We start from the raw sequence: 18,087 nt of genomic DNA, 5'->3' as shown, positions 1-18,087 counted from the left end.
TTCATATCTGCAAACCTTGTAGTGTTTCTATATTTTTGTCCAACCTCGTGTATGGACTACAGAAACACCTCCCCACTATGTTTTAGAGAAGACACTTCCTGTCCTAGGGTCATAACACTGCTCCATCATATATCACAGTGGAGTGAGTGTTGTCACCCTCGGACAGGAAGTGTGTTACTGGCAGGATCACCAGGTGAACATAAAGACGACAAAACCACGCAGCCACAATATAGGAGTGATGAGCGGCAATCTATGACGTCTGCCAATTATTATGACTACTTCTAACCCAGGTTCCACAGCGTTTTGCAGAAACGCAGTATAGTCCATTTAACATGATTTCCTATGGGACATGTTCACGTCTCCGCGTTTTCACCCGATGTGTGTTTTGGAAAGGGCCAGGGACTTTTTTGAATGCAAAAAGTTGTGTTTTTTTTCTATAGACTTCAATGGAATGCTGCAGAAAAGCATGTATTGTGTTTTTACTGCGTTTTAAATCTGAATCTAGCAACAAGAAAAATAAATTAACCCCCCCGCAAAACGCATCAAAAACACAAGTGCAAAAAAAATGCAAAACGCAATGAGGAACAGCTCAAACGCAACCTGCATAGGTGTGAACCTAGCCTAAAGCTGGCCATACATGGATAGATAATCGTTCAAGAATTTTCGTTTGATTTCTAATCATTAGTGGAGTCAAATCAATGTTTGTTTTTTTCGACAACAGTGATGGGAAAATTTGAAGGGGCAGGAAGAAAAACTTTTCTTGATCAAACAAATTTTCAGCCAGTGTATGTAGTTGTCGTTCAGAAATGTTAAAAGCAAAAGACAATTTTCGAACCACATTTGTCCACTCGCCGAATGTACGACTTTTCAGATGAATATTCTCGTCCGAAAATCTACACGTGTATGGCCAGCTTAACTGTGGAGCTCGGTAGGTGATACGTGCACACCTTACTGCCCCAGCACGGGATGACCCGCCCCTCTCCCCGCCCACTTCTACACTTCTACTACACTCACAAAAGACAAGGTGCTGAGCCTCGCCACGCCCCCGTCTCCGGAGATGCCTGATTGGCTGTGGCGCAGACGATGGACTGGCTCTGCCCTCTCACTGCTCGCCGTCTCCCGGGTAGCGGACAGTCATTGATCCTGGCGGTCGGAGCACACCGTGTCCCATGTCTGTGAGCGCTGCGCTCTGAGCTCCCCACCATGTCCCGGGACAGGCCGGTCCAGCTGGCCGCCACTTCCCTAGCCTTGGTTTTGTGTAAGCTGGACGGTACCGGGGAGGGCGAGAAGGGCAGCCAGGTTTTCCAGGACTTCCAGGCGGCCAATGCAAAGTGCTTCTGGAACAGGAGACTGGTCCGGGCCGTGTGTGAGGTGTCCTTCCAGGGCTGGCTGGAGAGCTGGGTGCTGCTGGTCCAGGGACAGAGCGCCAACCTGGAGGTGCTGAGGGATGCCTGGGTCCGGAGAGCCCTGAGACCCCCCAGAGGCTTCATCATCACAGCATTGGGTGAGTCAGGGGAACCCCCCACACACACTGGGCTGTACCCCCACATCCATCTGTACCCCCATACCCTCTACTGCCTTTACTCCACACTCCCCCCACATCCATCTGTACCCCCATACCCTCTACTGCCATTACTCCACACTCCCCCGACATCCATCTGTACCCTCATATCTTCTACTGCCATTACTCCACACTCCCCCGACATCCATCTGTACCCTCATATCTTCTACTGCCATTACTCCACACTCCCCCCACATCCATCTGTACCCCCATACCCTCTACTGCCATTACTCCACACTCCCCCGACATCCATCTGTACCCCCATACCCTCTACTGCCATTACTCCACACTCCCCCCACATCCATCTGTACCCCCATACCCTCTACTGCCATTACTCCACACTCCCCCCACATCCATCTGTACCCCCATACCCTCTACTGCCATTACTCCACACTCCCCCCACATCCATCTGTATCCCCGTATCCTCTACTGCCATTACTCCACACTCCCCCCACATCCATCTGTACCCCCATACCCTCTACTGCCATTACTCCACACTCCCCCCACATCCATCTGTACCCCCATATCTTCTACTGCCATTACTCCACACTCCCCCGACATCCATCTGTACCCCCATACCCTCTACTGCCATTACTCCACACTCCCCCCACATCCATCTGTACCCCCATACCCTCTACTGCCATTACTCCACACTCCCCCCACATCCATCTGTACCCCCATACCCTCTACTGCCATTACTCCACACTCCCCCCACATCCATCTGTACCCCCATACCCTCTACTGCCATTACTCCACACTCCCCCGACATCCATCTGTACCCTCATATCTTCTACTGCCATTACTCCACACTCCCCCGACATCCATCTGTACCCTCATATCTTCTACTGCCATTACTCCACACTCCCCCCACATCCATCTGTACCCCCATACCCTCTACTGCCATTACTCCACACTCCCCCGACATCCATCTGTACCCCCATACCCTCTACTGCCATTACTCCACACTCCCCCCACATCCATCTGTACCCCCATACCCTCTACTGCCATTACTCCACACTCCCCCCACATCCATCTGTACCCCCATACCCTCTACTGCCATTACTCCACACTCCCCCCACATCCATCTGTATCCCCGTATCCTCTACTGCCATTACTCCACACTCCCCCCACATCCATCTGTACCCCCATACCCTCTACTGCCATTACTCCACACTCCCCCCACATCCATCTGTACCCCCATATCTTCTACTGCCATTACTCCACACTCCCCCGACATCCATCTGTACCCCCATACCCTCTACTGCCATTACTCCACACTCCCCCCACATCCATCTGTACCCCCATACCCTCTACTGCCATTACTCCACACTCCCCCCACATCCATCTGTACCCCCATACCCTCTACTGCCATTACTCCACACTCCCCCCACATCCATCTGTACCCCCATATCTTCTACTGCCATTACTCCACACTCCCCCGACATCCATCTGTACCCCCATACCCTCTACTGCCATTACTCCACACTCCCCCCACATCCATCTGTACCCCCATACCCTCTACTGCCATTACTCCACACTCCCCCCACATCCATCTGTACCCCCATACCCTCTACTGCCATTACTCCACACTCCCCCCACATCCATCTGTACCCCCATATCTTCTACTGCCATTACTCCACACTCCCCCGACATCCATCTGTACCCCCATACCGTCTACTGCCATTACTCCACACTCCCCCCACATCCATCTGTACCCCCATACCGTCTACTGCCATTACTCCACACTCCCCCCACATCCGTCTGTACCCCCGTATCCTCTACTGCCATTACTCCACACTCCCCCGACATCCATCTGTACACCCTTACCCTCTACTGCCATTACTCCACACTCCCCCACATCCATCTGTACCCCCATATCTTCTACTGCCATTACTCCACACTCCCCCCCCCCCCACATCCATCTGTACCCCCATATCCTCTACTGCCATTACTCCAGACTCCCCCACATCCGTCTGTACCCCCATACCCTCTACTGCCATTACTCCACATTCCCCCCCCATCCATCTGTACCCCCGTATCCTCTACTGCCATTACTCCAGACTCCCCCCACATCCGTCTGTACCCCCGTATCCTCTACTGCCATTACTCCAGACTCCCCCACATCCGTCTGTACCCCCGTATCCACTACTGTCAATACTCCACACTCCCACATCCGTCTGTACCCCCGTATCCTCTACTGCCATTTCCATACTCCCCCACATCCGTCTGTACCCCCGTATCCTCTACTGCCATTTCCATACTCCCCCACATCCGTCTGTACCCCAATATCCTCTACTGCCATTTCCACACTCCTGTTAGGAAAACTTTCTGCTTTTTTCCTGTGTAGTTGGGAAGTGTTGTCAGGTCTGTATGAGGAGGCTGGTAGACATGGCTTTTTTTGTTTTTATATTCAGGGGGCCCATTCACAGTACATACCATGTGTGGCGTTAACATGGAGTACAACGCATAATGTTTTCTCTGCATTTTCATGAAACACTACTTGTGTAATATTGGACATGTGAATCAACAAATGCACAATAGTGCGTTTTTGTTACGGTTTCATTGGCTATTATGGAAGGTGCGTTTTCAAACCATACGCTAACCCCTGGTTCACATCTGTGCGGGTGGTGCTGCTGTGGATCTGCATAAATACCTGCAGCCGCCCTGTTGGGTTTTTGATGCATTTTTGCTGTGTTTTTCATTCATTTCAATTGGGAGCTGCAGTTTTGCAAAGTTTAGGACTTACAAAACACACTGCACCCGTGTAAAAGAGTCCCATAGGATTTAAGGGAAACCTTTTTTTTTGTACCTTTGTTTTGTGGAAAACGTGGGTGCAGCAGCAGCCTATTTATATGAATGGGCTGCCGTGTCCAGGCAAATGCAGGCCGCACAAGCCTTAACCTAGGCTAAGGGCAATTTAACACTTGAGCTATTAAAACTGCAGTATGCATTTTGGAAAATCGCATGTTGTGTTTTTTTTATTTATTTTTTATGCATTTTTGGTGCATTTTTTGTTTGCCGGACTCACAGCATGCACCTGTGAAACATGGACTTGTGTGACCAGCTACATAGGATTTAAAGGGGAATCATTTATTATTATTATACAGGATTTATATAGCGCCAACAGTTTGCTCTGTGCTTTACAATATAATGGGAGACAGTACAGTAACAATATGATTCAATACACGAGGGGTTCGAGGGCCCTGCTCCTTGGAGCTTACAATCTAGGAGGGAGGGGATAGTGGTACAGGAGGAATTAGCTGTGGTGGATGGAGTGGTAGGAATAGTGGAGGAGTTCAGTAATTAGCTGAGGGAGGGGTAGGCTTCCCTGAAGAGAGAGGTTTTTAGAGTGCGCCTGAAGGTGAGAGTCGGTGATAGTCTGATGGATTGGGGTAGGGAGTTCCAGAGGATGGGGGAAGCCCTGGAGAAGTCCTGGAGATGGGCATGGGAGGAGGAGACCAGGGAACTAGAGAGTAGGAGGTCTTGTGAGGAGTGGAGAGTACTTTTTGGGTGGTATTTGGATACCAGATTGGTGATGTAGTTTGGGGCAGTATTATGAACAGCTTTATAAGTCAATGTTAGCATTTTGAATTTTATCCGTTGGGCAATCGGAAGCCAGTGGAGGGATTGGCAGAGGGGGGTGGCGGATACGGAGCGGTTAGGTGGATTTTCATGTGCTTTTGTCATGCTGGAAAGGTGCATTTTAGAGCAGCAAAAGTGAATGGGGTCTATAGATGCAGCAAGCAAGACTTTGAAAAAATTCAGCACACTATGAAGATCTCAGCTCACAGTGGTATACAGTTAGGATTTAAATGGGACTATTTTTTTTTTATGCTCTTTTGCTATGCTGGGTGGGTGTGTTTTACCATGGAAAAAGCACACTGAAGGGAACCAGGACTTGGGCTTTGTTCACACGGGCATAAAGTCACTTTTACAAGCGTTTTGTATTTACAAATCTAAATTCAGTTGCATTGTTTTCAATGGAGACATTGACACAGATGTGTAAACATGCACTGTGGTCAGATCTGTAACACATCTGTATCCAAAAACCTGTATCTGAAGACATATGTATACATGGTCTTGGTTCTAATCAGGAGCTTTTGTGCTACAAAAAAACTGCCTAATCAGTAAAACTTAGGGCTACGTTTACATGGTTGTAAAACAGTGACTGCTCCTATTACATGTTGGTTTTTTCTAGCATCTACCTGCATCTGGCATTCATGAACCTAGCTGTGGACCAGCAGCTAACAGAATTGTATAAAGGTACTGAAGAATAAAGATCAGATTCCTGGCAGAAAATTCTTGCATAAAAGCCTGAGGATGGGCAGTATAGCAAATGTGCATATTTCTGCGCACAGATGTAACAATTGTAGATTTGTTTAGGATATGTCATATGCATGTATTTGGAGAGATATGCACATAAAATTCTGTCCAGCAATGCAGAGTTTTGTGGGTTTTTTTGTTTACCGAGCTATACGCAGCATATTTTTACATATTGTTACACGCCGGTGTGTACAAGGCATATTAAAAACAGTATTTACATAAGTTAAACAAGCAAAAAAAAAAAAAACTCCCTGAATTCCTAAAGGCAGCCATAAGTGGATCAAAATTTGGGTCTTTTCCTGAATGATCAGTGCCACCATCTATAGCCAGCACTGCTGATTAGTCTGACTGAGGGTAGTGATTCCCCCACCCACTTCAAATGTGTGGATGGGGAAATTGGATATATATATATTTTTTTCTTTTTTGTTCAACCCACTGGAAAAAAAAAAAAAAATTAATATATGGCTAGCATAAGGCTAAAATCACATGGCCGTAATGCGGTTGTTAACATTTTACTGGTCAGTAGACAAGAAACAAAAGTTCCTGCATAAATGATCAGCAAATTTGTAGCCACTAGAATAAATGTGCATACAGGTGTAAATTACACTAAAAAACTCTTCATGTTTAGGACTGTGTTCCTGTGCGATTCGCATGTGATTTCCGCCCGTTCAAAATGAAATTGAACCATACCAACAAAATTGCACCACACCAAAAGTAGTTCATGCACTACTTTTTAAAACACTCTGCAACCCGATCTTATAGTACAGAAGTACCTTGTGGGCAAATGCACTACGTTGGTAACCTGCATTTGGGGTGTCATTAACTTTTTGACACCCGCTGCAGATCGCAAATGTAGTGCGTTTTTGCATGTGGTTTGAATCGCACAGCAATGCACAGCACGTTCCTATGTGCTTCAGGTGTAGGCATGGTGTGAACCGGCCCTGAGGTGTTTTTTTGTTTTTTTTTTTAAATTTAATTTTGTTTTTTTTTGTTTGTGTTTTAACAAATGCAAATCTAGCAACTAGGAGGGCGAGAAGACAGCAGTTGGGTTAGAAATCTTGCATCTTATAAAGTGCACCCATTGAAGTTTATTGGGGCTCAGAGATGATCAGTCATTCCCCAAGGATGTTCCTATACTGTTTTGTTTGTTTTTGTTTTGTTTTTGTTTTTTTATTTTGTTTTGTTTTTTGAGTGACAGACAAAATAGAATAACATGGGGATTGGAATGCTGTGTTGAATCACTTCAAACAGCTAAGGTGTGAATAGGGGCTAAGCTGGCCATACACTTATAGATTTCTGTTTTTCAGCCTGTGGGATGAATGAAAGAAATCTAATAGGTTCCTCGACCAATGCGAAACAGTTCTGATGGACGAATATTCTGCTGTGTGTGGCACCAGCTGTCAGAATATCAGAAGAGGGACTGCGTCTGATTGGTTGCAGGCACTGTTCAGCTGAGGATATTCCACCCAGCTCCTTCAACAAAACCGTTTTGAAAACTTGACTTTTGTTGGTCTGGGTGTTGCTGACAGGGCCACCCACTGAGCAAATTTCAGTGTATGGCCAGCTTGACTGTTTTGACCAGGATCACCTGAAAAAGGATAAGCAAGCAATCGTGTAAATAAAACAAAGTGCTGATTTTCTTGGAGGTGATTGCTGAATGAGTCCCTACTGTTCAGTATTATAGCAATTTGTGTAGTTATGATTCTCAGCCTGTAAGGTGCTACAAGCCAGCTCTAGGAGCCCATTCGTACTTCTACATATCATGTGTGTGTGGTGTCAATATGGAATACAACGCATGTTTTCTCTGCGTTTTCATCCCTCACCACCTGTAGAATATTGGACAGGTGAATCAACAAACGCACTTAAGAGTGCATTTTTTTTACATTTTCACTGGCTATTATGGAAGGTGCATTTTTCAAACAGGAAACTAACCCCTGGTTCATATCTGTGCGGGTGGTGCCACTGCGGGACCCACACAAATACCTGCAGCCGCTCCTTCCATACAGAGGAGTGTGGGACCCGCGGCTGGGTGCCATTAATTCTAATGGCACGATGCCCACAATGGAAATCAAAACCGTATTGGGAACCTTGGTTCCTGTGTGGACTGTGATTTCCAAAGTAGTGCAGGGACTTCTTCCCTGCATGTCCCAGGGCACAGGAGTCACTTCAAATGAATGGACTCTCGTGCTAGCGCAAATCGCAGCCCGCACATATGTGAACGAGGGCTAAAGGTCAGTTCACACAACAAAAAATGCATTCCGAATACATATTTACTTACAGTTCACACCACACTCCATTCCTGTGCAGTTTTGATGCAGTTTGCTATAGTTCTGTGCAGAAAAAATGCAGCAGGTTCTACTTTTTTTTTTTTTTCATTCTGCACCGGAAACTAGGAAATAGGGCTAGTTCACTTTAGATGCAGTCCAGTGTGTTTTTTATTTCTGCATCAAAAATGCCTGCACAGTATTTTCCATGTATTCCAATGGCCCTAGTTGACATCAGTGCAGTCAGTTCCAGTCAGTTTCCGGTGCAGAAAAATAAAGTAGAACATGCTGCATTTTTTTTTCTGCACAGAACTGTATTGGAACATGGCAAACTGCATCAGAACGGAGTGTGGTGTGAACTGTAAGTAAAAAATGTTTCTGGAATTCATCGAAAGTGCGTTTTTGTGGTGTAAACTGACTCTAAGGATGCTTTCATACTGCTCCATGGGAAAAATGCGTTTTTAATTTTTAGATGTGTTTCCAGTGTATTTTCTGATTGCTTGCACCTGTAAAAAATAGACGTGACTCAAAAAATGCATCAAAAACGCAAATATGGCAGGTTTTTGCAGTGTTTTTGATCATTTCAGTGGGGAGGTGTGCTTTTGAAAAGCACAGGACTTTCAAAACACACTGCAAAGACTCGGACATTTTTAAAGGCAAAAAGCAGCATTTTTGCTATAATAGCATTCAATGGAGAAGCTGCTGAAATGCGTGGCAGTGCAGAAGAGCCCATTCGTACTTGTGCATTGCAGCAATACGTGTTTAAAGAATATGTAAACCCAACATTTCCTATTTAAGATGTGTCTGCTGTACCATGTACTTGTATGAGAAGACATCCTGTTCTCTTTGTATTACTTCCTTTGTGTGAAACCCCTGATGTTCCTGCCAGTCCCTCTGCTTCCCTGTTAAAACTGACCACATTAGGCAGGAGAGCACAACATGGTCAGTTCTCTAGCTGTGCTGAGAACTTGGTCTGCTCTCCTCCCCCTCCTCTCTCCTGTCCTGCCCCCCCCCTACAGCTTTTCACTGGGTAGATCAGTATACTGCTCTTTCTCCCCCCCCCAGCTCTTATGCAGGCGAGAACTGAGGGAATGTGATCACATAATTAAAAAAAAAAAAAAAAAAAAAAAAGGGGAGGGGGGGAGAGAGTATTTTTTTTATATGTGTACACAAATGTTTTTTGCCTTTTGATTTTTATTTTAAATTGAATGGGTTGTTTTACAAGGTGAGGGTTTCAGATCACTTTAAAGCTGAATTCCAGGTGCACAAAACCTGCGTATTGGTATTTTTTTCATTTTCACAGTTTTCTTTTATTCTTTTGCAATGTACCTTTTGCATTTGCTAGAAATATTGACCACAGTAAGATGCAATTCCCTAGCACAGCCCCCACTCCTTGCATGCCATAGCATTTTGTTTGTGCTGGCCCAGCTCCTCTGCCCCTTCTTTCACCTCCCTATATAACATTTTATGTAACTGTCAGTTGGGGAGGAGTGAAGGGGAATACTATAAAGTGCATTTAAGTGGCCACTCAGACTGCTGATATAACATTCAAGAGGGCAGCACTTAGCAGTCTCAGGTCTTTTCGGATACTACACAAAAGAGGCTTTCACATGGTTTTAGGGCGACCCTATGGCACGCATGCCCCAGCAGGCACGCAGAGCCCTCTCTGTCAGCATGCCAGCCAAGTCACCCCAGCAGCCAAGCATTTGAGAATGGTGCACACAGCCCAGTGCTTGAAAAGGAATAGGACCATTTATGACTGCAGGGAGGGGTGATCAGTTACCCAGCTAAAGAACTGCAGAGAGGATGGAGCTGGGACCAGAGGGACCATCATCCGTCTGATCTGGGGAGGAGGGTCCGGTGATCGATCACAGTACAATGTAAGACTGCAGTGTTGCTGTCCCCGTGATGTGGCATTCTCCTCTGCTACATCCTCCTCATCTCTGGTAAGTCCTCCTCACCCGCTGCCTACTCCTATCTGTCCGATCACCCCATTGGAGCCTCAGGCAGCTTTCCATCACCAGTCCTGATAATGTGCTGGGACTGCGGTGACTCCATACATGGCCGGAGACGGGAAGTTGAATATTCAGCCCTCCGTCTGATTGGTGATAAGACGCATCCTGGGGTCGGTGGAGCGGTAAAGTTTATGGGATCACTGTGGTTAGACATGGGACCCCCGGTGCCTCATGACAGCCCTGCTGAAATCTGACCATCCCCTGCACTTTGCTATGACACTTCTGAGCCCACACCGATGACGTCATTAGTACCTCTCCAACCTGCAAAGTGAGCAATTCCTAATGGCACCCATTCATCAGCAAATACAGCGCATTTTTGCACGTGCCAAATTGCATAGTACTGCAGCAGTATGCAACTTTGTGAGGCACATGTTTAAATAATAGTCAGGGATGACTTTCACTGTGTTTCTAGGGGTAGGGCAGCCCACTGAAATGAATAGTCTGCCTACACGCAGGACGCAGATGTGTGAACCTGGCCCAATTGGCATCACACATTGGTCCAGCTTGGCATTCAGGTTTAATTGCAGTGTTGGCATTTTGTGATCAATAAGTGGGTTTTGGGTTGCAGTTTGGGCACTCTGTCTCTAAAAGGTTCGCCATCACTGGTCTGAGGTGTCCACTTTTTAAAATCTTTTTCTAAAGAGATAAACTAACCCTTTAAGGTAGGTGCAGTCATCCTTTATTGGCAACAGTTTAGTCCTGGGCCAGTTTAGTGTCTTTCTTTTTTTTGCTCTGACATTTACACCTGCTCTAGTTTTTCAGTTGTATTTGTAGTGGAGCGATTGCTTTCACTTGTTGCCTGCAATTGTTTAGCCTTTCTTTGCCCATTTTTTCCCCCCCTCATCTTTTGTTACACATTGTGCACACAGGGCTTATCACTCCCTATAATCATGCATTTCCAGGCAGGATTAGCATTGTCCTGAGTTGCAGCCAACACGTTTATTGGGAAGGTGTGTTCCTTATAACAGGAGGTCCCATACACAAGTGTGCTACCTTTTCATCTGTTACAAGCCAAAGCCCTCTGTCTGGTCTTCAGTGTGAATTACAGTTTGTTCATCTGCTGACACAGCTTGTCTGTGCCAGTTGAGTGCGTCGCTATGAGTGTCCATTGGAATTCTTCCAAAGTGTGCAGAAAACTCTGTAATTGGCCACACACATCAGTTTTTTATTTTATTTGTTCACATTTAATGAAGACGCTGAGCTTAGTTTACCAACGTGGAATTTACTCAGTTTTGTTGGGTAACAACCAGGCAAATTATTTATTTCTTTCATCCTTGTGTGCTTTGTTGGTAGTCTGCAGAGGAGAATGTAAAGCAGTTGTAAGCCCCATGCACACTAGCGCTTTTTAAAGCTGCTAGAAGCTATTATCAGTTTATTTTTTCTGCTTCTAAATAGTGTTATCCTATGTGTCTATGCACATTACTTTAGGCTATAAGCATTTTTTGAGCTTCAATGTCTAGGAGCAAACAGAAAATTGTTTTTGTAGGTGTTTTTTTTTTTTTTTTAAACACAATGCTACTAAGATGCTCCTATCAGCTTTTTTTTTTTCCTCTACATGTAATGTAAAAATGCTAATAAAACACTAACACTTCTAAACAGTTCTGAACACTACTAAAAACTGCTATATCCAGTGTTTTTGCCAGCATTTTTTTTACCTTTAAAAAAACGCTAGTGTGCATGGAGCCTTAGGGTTACATTTTGTTAGTTTTTTTTTTTTCTTTTTTTAACCTGGTATACTTGCCTGCTCTGTGCAGTGGTATAACTGCTGGGACATTTTTTACTTTAACCAGTTCACAACCGTGCTATAGCCGAAGGACGGCTACAGCGCGGTTGTGTAATCCTGGGACGATGTCCATGGCCTTCATTCTAGAACACCCCCCCCCCCCCCAGCGGCACTTTGCTGGTGATCACTGTGTCCTATAGACACAGCTGATCACGGGGTATGGTAAACGGCCAATCACTGCGGCCTTTTACCACGTGATCGGCTGTGTCCAATGACAGAGCAGATCACCAGGTAAATACAGTTGCCGGTTATCGACTGCACTCTCAGCGTGAGGAAAATACTGCAGAGAACTGGCAATTGTCAGCGAAGGGATCGGCACTAATGATGATCAGTGCCACTCAACAGTGCAGCATCATCAGTACCAGCTCATCAATGCCGCCTAGCAGTGCCTCCTATCAGTACCCATCAATGTTGCCTATCCGTGCCATCTCATCAGTGCTGCCTATCAGTGCCCATCAGTGTAGCCTCATCAGTGAAGGAGAAAAATTACCTGTTTGCAAAATTTTATAATAGATACAAAGAAAAACATATTTTTTTTTTTTGTTTATAGCACAAAAAATAAAACACCCCAGCGGCGAGTAAATACCACCAAGAGAAAGCTCTATTTGTGTGAAAAAATTATAAAAATTTCATATGGGTACAGTGTTGCATGACTACGCAATTGTCCTTCAAAGTGCGACAGCGCTGAAATCTGAAAATTGGCCTGGGCATGAAGTTGGTATAAGTGCCCTGTAGGCAAGTGGTTAAATGATAAGTTCACCTTTTAGACAAAATAATTAATGCATATTTTATTGCAGGAGCCTGGAAAGCATTGCACCAGCGATTGGTAGACTGTGCGACTTCATGCACAGATTCAAATGAAATCACACCTGAAATCGTCAAAAATATTGCAGGAACAACGGAGTTAGAATCACATCAATTTGAACGGTTCCATTGCCAACAAAAAAGGTGCGACTTGTCCTACGATTTGGAACTGTCAAGTTGCATGACAAGTCGCACTGGTGTGAACCTGAGCTTAGTGGAGTTTAGTTTGTTTGGATCAAGCTCACCCAAACAAACTATTACTTTCACTACCAGATGTGCCTACTGTGTGCATTGTGTAAACTATGTAGCCTCAGCTGCATACAGTGTACAGCACTCTCTTGCAGCAGTGGGACGGGAATGTCCTATCTCCATCCCCAAACATAACTGAGTTGAGCTGAGTGTCGAACAGAAAAAATTGTGTTCTATGAATACATGGCTTCCTCTGAATGACACTACCCTTTCCACAGGTTGACAGTGCTACTGTCCAAGGGTGGTTTTGATGCTTCGTGAGTCCACCCTAAAGGCCTGTAAACATAAGTTTACATAGGTTTAAAGTTGTGTGAAAATTTCTGTTCGAGGCACGATTGGTTGATTATCATTTCCTTTGTATATTTGTAAAGGCAGTGTATTGCTGCTCACCGCCTCCTGTAGCCCTCTTTAACCCTGCATCAGTGCGCTGCAACTGCATGCGTTGCACATGGTTAAGGGTCGCCCCCTTTCACTTGAATGGGTTGCATTCAGCAAGTAGTATTGAACGCTACAGTGGGGATGATTTTTCAATATTATTGCTGCAAAAGAGGCGGTAAAATGGACACTCATTTGCATGGTTTTACTGGCTCCCAACCACTAGTGTAAATGATCCCTAAAATTGGTATAGAACAAACCGTGCACAAGCATCATGTGGCACCTTCATGTAACATTTATTAAAAATGGTAGTAAAATGTGGTACTTACAAACATTCTTTATAGACTTACTATATTGTATAAAATGGCATCTAGGAAAAGACCTGCTGAACCCTTACTATACTGAAGAAATCCCTGTAGTGGATCCTGTTAGCCTGCCGCCGCTGTCTCTAGCCTGCATAACTGTCACTGGTTTCAAGGGTGACCCTCTTCATCAGATTTTAAATGGTACCTTCCTAATTTTTCTAAGCAGTTTGTTTGGCAGGGTGGAGGGCCAACTGTAAGGCTTGGATCCCACTTATCACAGATGGCGGCGGGAATTGCAACAATTTCCACAACCATGTGCAGTCAAAATGAGTGGGATACTATTCATTATTAATAATACCCCCCACGCATCTCAAACCGCAGCGTGTGTGCAGGGGTGGGAACAGCAGGGAAATTCCATGAGGTGTAAGCAGCATGTTATTTCCTGGCGATTCCAAAATGGTGTCTGAACCTTTTTATCTGTGAAAAACGCAGGCATGGCAGCCTATCCAAAGAATGGGCTGCCCTGCTTGCGCAAACACTGGATGCAAACCCACAATACTGTGAACCAAGCCTAAGGGCTCATACACACACTGCCCACAAGCTAAATCACTTTGTTTTAGCATTCAGGCTACTGTATATTTGCTGGGCACTGCATCAGTTTGCTTATATTTAAATTTTTTTTTTTTTTATTACCCGGTTAGAAGTGCATTTAGGTATCCACACAGCAGTGCATACCATCCAGTGTCTTCAAGTGCACTGTGGAAAATAGCAGAATGTCTGCTTTTCACATCACTACAAATATTACATCAGTGTTGTGGTGTGAACAGGGCACATAGACAATGCAGTGACCAGCATTGATCCAGTGTGCTAGTCACCACACATAGGTGAATAAGCCCATCTTTTTAAATGGAAGGTCTGCTTTAAAATGTCAAGTCACACTGGAAAAGTGCTTAGCTGCTATAGATGCATAGGTCAACCTAGTCTGTAGATACTTGGCTGAATTCCCTAAACCATAGCCATCATTTGCTAACATGACTGTTGTTTTCAGCAATGATGGCCAATTAGAGCAGTAAATACCAGCCATATGGCTAAAAAGAATGCTTCGTGAGTTAAACCCAATATCTAGTATGTTGGTCCACCAACTGCTTGGAACACCATCTGAATGAACACTTGTCCAGTTCATGACAGAGTTTTCATGCCTATCTATGGAAACCTTAGAGACCCAGCCATGAATTTTAAATCTGCTTAAAGATACACCCCGGAAAACAAGATGATGCTGAATACCACTTTGTTCAAGTGGAATGGTTCCCAAAAATCCACTAGAAAACTGACCCTTGTCAATGTGTCGATCTCCATGTCTCCCAAAGTACTCAATGGTTCCTCCTGTTCTGTTGACTGGCATGTTGCTTCAGAACACAGTGGTGACCAGTTCAGCAGCATGAGCACCTACAAAGGTATGTTTGTACAGTCTTCTTTTGTAGGGTTATTGTTTGAGCTTGCTTTTAAAATTCATGACTGGGCCACTTTAAATCAAACCTATCTATCCATTCAGCCGTATCCGACCCTTGGTGATTGCATGGACTGTCACTCGTAAGCGACTTTTTCCAGAAATTCTCTTAGCAATTCTTTTACAGGGTAGGTTGCCAGGTCTTTCCCCAACCCCAACCATGCAGGAAATCCTGCGTGGCCAGGGATGCAAATAGGACAATTTAGACAGGGGCCAATTAACCTACCAGCATGTCTTTGGACTGTGGGAGGAAACCCACATGAGCACGGGGAGAACATGCAAACTCCATGCAGGAGGCGCCATGGTTGGGAATTGAACCCATGACCCAATTACTGCAAGGCAAAAGTGCTAACCACTAAGCCACTGTGTCGCCCAAAATCAAACCTATACTAAACTAGTATTTTATACTAGTAAACTAGTATTTTCAGGAGAGGTCAAAAATGAGTCTATGTAACTTTCTCAGTACAGGTTTCCTTTATAGGGTCTGCTTTGCAGGCAGTCATGTAGGTTCCAGAAACTGTTCGGCAATTCCCCAGATGAGGAGAGCATCACTGCTTCCAGCAATGTAGGTCGCTTGCAATATCTCTGCGCCTGTTGGTGAACACACAGCCCTTCCTGCAGGCAGACCTTTCCAGGATGTCTAATGTATTTGGCTGCAGAGGTCTGCATTCAGACTGTAATTAGGAAAGTGAATCCTCATGCTGGGCAGCAAAAAGGTAAGCCTTTCATCTAGTATGTTCCTGTGTGCAACTTGATAGCTGAAAGAGGATTTACATAACAATCGGCTTGTAATGAGATGTACCAGGGTATATCTATGTCTGACCTGCACTTGACAGCTGTTTATCATTGTATAGCTCTATAGACTAGATAAAATGCTTCTGAAGTTTAAATAAATGATTCTAAAGGCTGGTACACAAGGACCGAATATTAACCAGTATCAGCTGGTTCAACAGACACCTGCTGACTTTCAGCCAGTGTGTATGACAGAAGCCAGAGCTAACATCCGGCTTCTGTCAAATGGGCATGCTGGAAATCCAGCAGCTGACCGGCATCTGATCTGTGCCCTGCCAGGAGGGGGGGGTTGGGCTGAGCAGAACTGGAGGGAGTCCCCCTGTCAGAACACAAGAGTACATGGGGGGAGATCGATCGCTGTACTAACATGACTTATAACCCCTGTCAGATTTTTTTTTTTTTTTTGGCCATCTGTGTCCCATTAGGGAGATTTCCATTCACTTCCTGTCCCATAGCCAAACAGGAAGTGAAATGAAATTCGCTGAGGACCCCCCCCCCAGGTCACCAGAAGTAGTGTCCCCATTGGAAGATTTGCCCTCTTACTTTTCTGGGGCCAACCCAAAATTTGGGGTTTTCTTTTACTTTCACTTCTAATTGGTTGAGGTGATTGTAGCTGTATTAGTGCACTTGTGACAGAAACAAGTGAGTACTGTCCGTGATCATTTTTTTTATTTGCACTTACAGTGGATTTAAAAAGTCTACACACCCCTGTTAAAATTTCAGGTTTCTGTGATGTAAAAAAAAAATTAGGCCAAAATAAATCATTTCAGAACTCTGGCCACCTTTTAATGTAACCTATAAACTGTACAACTCAGTTGAACAACAAACTGAAATCTTTTAGGTGGAAGGAAGTAAAAATAAAAAACTAAAATATGGTTGCAGAAGTGTGCACACCCTTAAACTAATACTGTGTTGAAGCACCTTTTGATTATATTACAGCACTCAGTCTTTTTGGGTATGAGTCTATCAGCATGGCACATCTTGACTTGGCAATGTTTGCCTACTCTTCCTTCCCATTCCAAATCTGTCAGATTTTGAGGGCATCTCCTGTGCACAGCCCTCTTCAGATCACCACACAGATTTTCAATCGGATTCAGGTCTGGGCTCTGGCTGGGCCATTCCAAAACTTTAATCTTCTGGTGAAGACATTCCTTTGTTGATTTGGATGTATGCTTTGGGTCGTTGTCATGCTGAAAGATGAAGTTCCTCTTCATGTTCAGCTTTCTAGCAGAAGCCTGAAGGTTTTGTGGCAATATTGACTGGTATTTGGAACTGTTCATAATTCCCTCTACCTTGCCTAAGGCCCCAGTTCCAGCTGAAGAAAAACATCCCAAAAGTATGATGCTGCCACCATCATGCTTCACTGTGGGTATGGTGTTCTTTTCATGATGTGCAGTGTTGTTTTTGCACCAAACATCTTTTGGAATTATGGCCAAAAAGTTCAACCTTGGTTTCATCAGACCATGACACAGATTCCCACATGCTTTTGGGAGACTTCCGATGTGTTTTTGCAAAATTTAGCCAGGCGTGGATGTTTTTCTTTGTAAGAAAAGGCTTCCGTCTTGCCACTCTACCCCATAGCCCAGACATGTGAAGAATACGGGAGTTTGTTGTCACATGTACCACACAGCCAGTACTTGCTGTGTGGTACACAGCTCCTTTAATGTTGCTGTAGGCCTCTTGGCAGCCTCCCAGACCAGTTTTCTTCTCGTCTTTTCATCAATTTTGGGGGGACGTCCAGTTCTTGGTAATGTCACTATTGTGCCATATTTTCTCCACTTGATGATTGTCTTTGCTGTGTTCCATGGTATATCTAATGCCTTGGAAATTCTTTTGTACCCTTCTCCTGACTGATACCTTTTACCAGTGAGATCCCTCTGATGCTTTGGGAGCTCTGTGCAGACCATGGCATATGCTGTAGGATGCGACTAAGAAAATGTCATGAAAGACCTTCTAGAACAGCTGAACTTTATTTGGAGTTAATCAGAGGGACTTTAAACGATGGCAGGTGTGTACTGACTCCTATTAAACATGATTTTGAATGTGATCGCTTAATTCTGAACACAGCTACATCCCCAGTTATAAGAGGGTATGCACACTTATACAACC

The 18,087-nt window shown here is 44.8% G+C and overlaps 1 protein-coding gene across 1 annotated transcript in view; it reads left to right on the top strand.

Moving 5' to 3' along the window:
- Positions 1 to 1,120: 1,120 nt before the first annotated feature.
- STOX1 (storkhead box 1) overlaps positions 1,121 to 18,087 on the top strand; it is a 78,382-nt gene continuing 61,415 nt past the window's right edge. Inside the window, exon 1 of the mRNA XM_089687736.1 lies at positions 1,121 to 1,504. Coding sequence (XP_089543862.1) covers positions 1,204 to 1,504 — 301 coding nt within the window. The 5' untranslated portion in view covers positions 1,121 to 1,203. The remainder of the gene's footprint in view (positions 1,505 to 18,087) is intronic.

This window comes from Staurois parvus, unplaced genomic scaffold (assembly GCF_062004578.1).
Source record: "Staurois parvus isolate SC_StPar_1 unplaced genomic scaffold, SC_StPar_1.0 ptg000437l, whole genome shotgun sequence".
NCBI lineage: Eukaryota > Metazoa > Chordata > Amphibia > Anura > Ranidae > Staurois > Staurois parvus.
The sequence above is the reverse complement of the archived record's forward strand: the minus strand, read 5'-3'. Positions and strand labels throughout refer to the sequence as shown.